General features: G+C 41.5%; 1 protein-coding gene across 1 annotated transcript; it reads left to right on the plus strand.

Moving 5' to 3' along the window:
• The first annotated feature begins 3659 nt into the window (after window positions 1-3659).
• Window positions 3660-4884, plus strand: LOC123178983 (uncharacterized abhydrolase domain-containing protein DDB_G0269086-like). Its single transcript, XM_044591524.1, has one exon. It carries the CDS (start codon window positions 3721-3723, stop codon window positions 4633-4635), a length of 915 nt encoding a protein of 304 aa, XP_044447459.1. The 5' UTR covers window positions 3660-3720; the 3' UTR covers window positions 4636-4884.
• Window positions 4885-5253: the final 369 nt, after the last annotated feature.

Raw genomic sequence — 5253 nt, forward strand, 5'->3', positions numbered from 1 at the left:
TGAATATTTTACAAATTCACAGAATCACGATTTTTTTTCAAATTTGTGAATTTTTTTACAGATTCAGGAATATTTTTTGAAATCTTGAACAATTATTTGGAATTGGCGCACTATTTTTTAGTTCTTGAACTTTTTGTAACGAATAGTTTTGAAATGCATGATATTTTTTGAGTTCATCAACATTTTTTAAATCATCTAACTGTTTTCTGAAGGGAAGATTTTTCTGAAAATTGGGAACAATTTTTGAAATTTGCAAACATATTTTAAATTTTATGAACAGTTGGAAAAATCATGAACATTATTGCGAATTAAAAAAATTGATTTTCCAAAAATCATGTGAAAATTCACTTTTAAAAAAGCAAAACTTTTTTAAATCCACAACTATTTTAAAGAAAAATAAATTAAAAACAAGGAAATCTTGAAATGAAAAAATGACATACGGAACCGGGTACACGCCCGCTTCTTCGCAGCGCGCTCTACGCCAAATAGGCGCTCCTAGAAGGAGCACTCACTCGCAAACCAACATGTGGTTGGATGGTTAGGAGGACAGTGGTATCCCCAGCCCACCAGAGTTCAAATCCTAGATTTGAAAATGGTGCTTGCATTATTTTTGAATTATTTCAGGCTTTCGGCGATGTCCGTTCAGTGGGAGGAGATGTTTCCATCGACTACGAGGCGTCGATGGTGACTTCGTACAATGTCAAGATGCTATGCCGGCTCAGTCTCTCGAATGTGCTCATAGGGGCACGGTGTGCGAGCGTGCATTCATATGGGTGACTGTATGCTCGTGTATGTGAGCGATTTCGATTCTATTATGTTAAGAAAAAGGACCACCCGACTTGTCTTAAAGAAAAGGACCACTCTTTTTTTAGGGTTAAAACAAAAGAATACCTCTCGCCTCAGGGCAATTCTCGACTCGCTTCTATTGGGTTGGTCTAGTAGCCGGTTCCTCTTCTTTTTTCTCATACTTTTATTTCTTAGTTTGTTCGTTTGTTCATTTCCCTTCTTTCTTTTCTTTTGTCCCTATTTGGAAAATATTCACAATACATATACTCCACAATTACTTAATAATAATGTTCCTTGTCGGTGATCACATTTAGAAAATGTTCATGCAGTGCAACAAACTTGTTCGCGCAAATTTTAAAATTATTCATACCACTAAAATAAGTTAGTGACATTTAACAAATGTATGTGCCTTTGAAAAAAACTAATCATGACATTTAAAATACTTACGCAATGTAAAAAAATGTTCATGTAATTAAAAAAATGTTTTTCCATTCGAAAAATGTTTTGACTTTTAATAAAAACAGTATTGTGACTTTTCAGAAAAACAATATTGTGACTTTTAAAAAGTATAATTGTGACATTTAAAAAATGAGTGACAATTACAATATTCATGCAATGTAAAAAAATGTTCATATAATTAAAAAAGGGTTATGTTCCATCCAAAAAAATATTATGACTTTTAACAAAGAACAATATTGTCGCTTTTAATAAAGAAAATATTTGTTACTTTTAATAATAACCAATATTATGACTTTTAAAAGAATGTTCATGCAATTCAAAAAAGTAATTGTGACATTTAAAATATGAGTGATATTTAAAATATCTATGAAATGTAAAAAAAATCATGTAATTAAAAAAAGTGTTTAGTTCCATTCAAAAAAATATTGTGACTTTGAAATGAATCTTCAGGCATTTCAAAATTAATTTCCTGACATTTTTAACAAATGTATACATAATTTCGAAAATTCTTGATTTAAATGAATTTTTAGTACCATTTAGAAAATTCAAATATTTTTCAAAAGCTTTTGTGTTCAGAAATATGTTAGTGATATTTTTAAATATATATACGAAATCTAAAAAATGCTTACCTAATTAACAAAATAAATCTTACAATTTATAAATGTACACGAGATTTTAAAATATATTTACTCAATGTAAATAATGATTGCACAATTTAGAAATAAAATATTCTCATTTAAAATTATAATAAAAGTGATTTCTTTGAAACACATAAGAAATTATTTTGCGTGTTTTAGAAAAATGTGTATGGTATTTATTTAAAATAGTTAATTTATTTTTAGAATATTCACCATGTATTCAGAAATATTTCAATGGGTATTTGATAACTTGTGAATGTGTATTTCGGAAAATATTGCAGTGTGTAATTGAAAAATGTTTAATTTGTACCTATAATGTGTTCAACCTGTATTTCAGAAAGTTTGTATGGATTTAGAAAAATGAGGAAAAAGGTAAAAAATGAAAAAACAAACAGAGAAGATAGAAAAATAAAATAATGAAGAGTGAAAAAACTGCATGGAACCTTCTAAAACTGGTCCATAGAAGTTTTCGTAGATTGCTCCAGAAAACTTGCTGTAAGGGTGATATAGTCCTCGCGGGTGTACGGTAGCGCACATGTGCAAAATCCTTTTGTCCTGCTTCCGGAAAGAAACCCGTTTTAGCAGCACTGACCCAGGGCCTGATTTCAGTTGCAGCGGCGGATTACTTTCTTTCTTTTTGCGGGCTTATTTTGCGGATTACTTTCTTTCGGTTTCGTTTGGACCGGCAAAAGAGTGAAAAATATATCAAATATGTCAAGTTATGGAAAAAAAAGCATATGCACATATAGCAGATAACTCCCTTGTGAAATACAGTAGATGGTAGAACAACGCGATAAACTCTGGGCTGAAAGACAATAACAAAGTAGTTAGAAAATAGAATGGCAAAGTTAGCTACTGTACACCGAGATGTAAATATCGCAACAAATAATTGGTTAGTTTTTCTGCATGTGGAATCAATGTGATAATTGTTGCATGAACCTTCTTTCAGCTGTGGGGAAGGAGAAAACCTTTTTATCTCCCTAAAAAAAGATATATCTCCATCGATAAGGTTTTTCGAAAATCTGATGGCGCGAGTTTATTCTTTATTTTGTGAAATCTATTATGATTGGAAGGGGTTTTGCCTTAGTGTGTTTCGGAATATATAGGTAGAAAATCAAAATGGTTTTGGCATTTTTCCATAAGAATACAAATGAATATGCCTGGATTTTATTTTTTGACCGAGGGTCCGTCCTCCGTTCATGCGCGCGCTCGCCAAGTGGAAGAATGCACATCCAGAAGTTGTGCCACCATCTTACACAAGTTACATATACTTGGCGCTCAAAAAAATAAAGTTGTATATACTTGAAGTGAGATAGAATTAAGATGCGATGCATATCCAATTGGGTGCTAGTGACATACCCTATGGATCGCCGGCCGCACATAGCTTGGCTGCCACGATGATGCACAAGAAGCATCTCTTCTTCACATCCATAGCTTAGCTAGCTTCCGGAAGCATTCTCCTTTCTTTCTTCACCTCCATAGCTCAGCTTGCCACCCTGGAAACCCATTTACCCTCCCGCGCAAATATCCCTAAACCTTTCCTCCTCACCTATGCACGACTCCATGGATGTACGTAGCTTGCAAGCTAAGCTACACCTCTTCCTACCTACACGTATGCATGCATGGTCGGCCCGGCCGGGTTAATTCCATACAGCAATCTCCTCCTTCCACCTCTCTCCTCACAGCACCCAAGCTTCGAATCGACCATCGCCATGCCAACACCTTCATATATATACACGGCGTATCATGAACCTTCCCATCTCATCTCACCTCTCGATCATCTAAGCACCACCACCAAGGCACCAACCAACGACAGAGCTCTTGCCTACGCTTCCTCATGGCGGCCACCGGCACCAAGCAGCAGCAGCCGACGGCAACGCCGGTGGCGACGGTGGTGGACCCCAAGTTCGAGTGGGCAGAGAAGGAGGACAGCTACGTGCTCCGCCTCACCCTGACGGGCTTCAGGAAGGAGGACTTCCGGGTGCAGGTGGACGGCACCGGGAAGCTCACCGTGCGAGGGGCGACCAGGCCGGGCGCCGGCGGGCCTGGCTCCGCCCTCTACAGGGTCTTCCAGCTGCCCGCAACAGCCAGCCTCGAGGACATCGCTGGCCGCTTCGAGGCCGGCGTGCTCACGCTCACCGTGCCCAAGCTCGCCTCTTCCGGTGCCGGTGTGGCCAAGGAGGAGAGACTCAGCGACACCGTCCAGAAAAAGGAAGCCACCGATGGAGCCGTGAAGGAGAGCACGCTCAGCCGGACGACTCGGCAGGTCGCCGAGCGCGTTCAGCGCATGGAAGAGGAGGCCAACAGACGCAAGCAAGAGGAAGAGAAGAAGCCAGCGCCGGCGGCGAAGAAGGACCAGCACCCGAGGCCCAAGGCTCCTCAAGCGGCGGCAGCAGCTGCGGCGACACCCGAGAAGCAAGAGCCTGCCATCGGCGAGAAGGACAAGGCGGCAGTTGACCGGGAGAGCCTGGAGGACAGGGTTAGGCTGTGCGGCGACGGTGAAGAAGTGAGGGCCAAGGCAGCTGCCACGCCGACAGCCATGGACGCGAAAGCGGAGCACGAGAAGAAGGCGGCGGCGGCGACATGCACCGCCTGGAAGGAGCGCATTGTAGGGGAGCTGAAGGGTCTGACAGACATGAAGTGGGCGGACAACACATTGGAGATTGCGAGGAAGAACAAGGAGGTGGTCGCCGTCGGCGTCGCCGCCTTCTCGCTCGGCTTCTTCGTCTCCCAGCGGCTCTTCGGTAAGTGAGCAGCAATGCGTACCAAGGACGACCATCTCACATACATACACCAACAGTGGGTACGTAATATGTACAGGCTATTGTTGTGTTAGTAAAATGTACATTGACTCAACAACCATGTAAGATATCTGTGGAATCAATCAAAGTGTGTACATTCAGACAACAGACATGGAGTCAATCATCATATCTGGTCCTATACGACCATGAATTATATGATATTGACTCAAGAGCATATAGTACAAAATATATGATGAAAATCCTAACTTCATCCGTCCGTCCCTTCATGGAGGCGCCGTCTTGGGAGGCTTGGGTGCTCGGGGAAGAGTTGCTGTGGGTGAAGGGCTCCGCGTGTCAGCTCCAGTAGCGACAATGGTGTGGAGGTTGGGAGGAAGAGTGGCGTTCTATCCACGGCGTCAGATGCGTCTGGTAAGAGATGTCAAGTCATGCCTGACCGACAGGTGCTACGTTGTGTCATGCCTGGTCGGCAGGTGCTACGCACGACAGATCTTCCAGAGTCTCCGCGTTGGGATAGACGAGCGCAGGGCGGTGGAGTCATTGCGCGTTGTGGTGGCGTCGAAGGATGGCCGGACTAGCAAGGATGATGCGGATATCTCTAAATATGGGAC

The sequence above is a fragment of the Triticum aestivum genome, chromosome 1D (genome assembly GCF_018294505.1).
Source record: "Triticum aestivum cultivar Chinese Spring chromosome 1D, IWGSC CS RefSeq v2.1, whole genome shotgun sequence".
NCBI lineage: Eukaryota > Viridiplantae > Streptophyta > Magnoliopsida > Poales > Poaceae > Triticum > Triticum aestivum.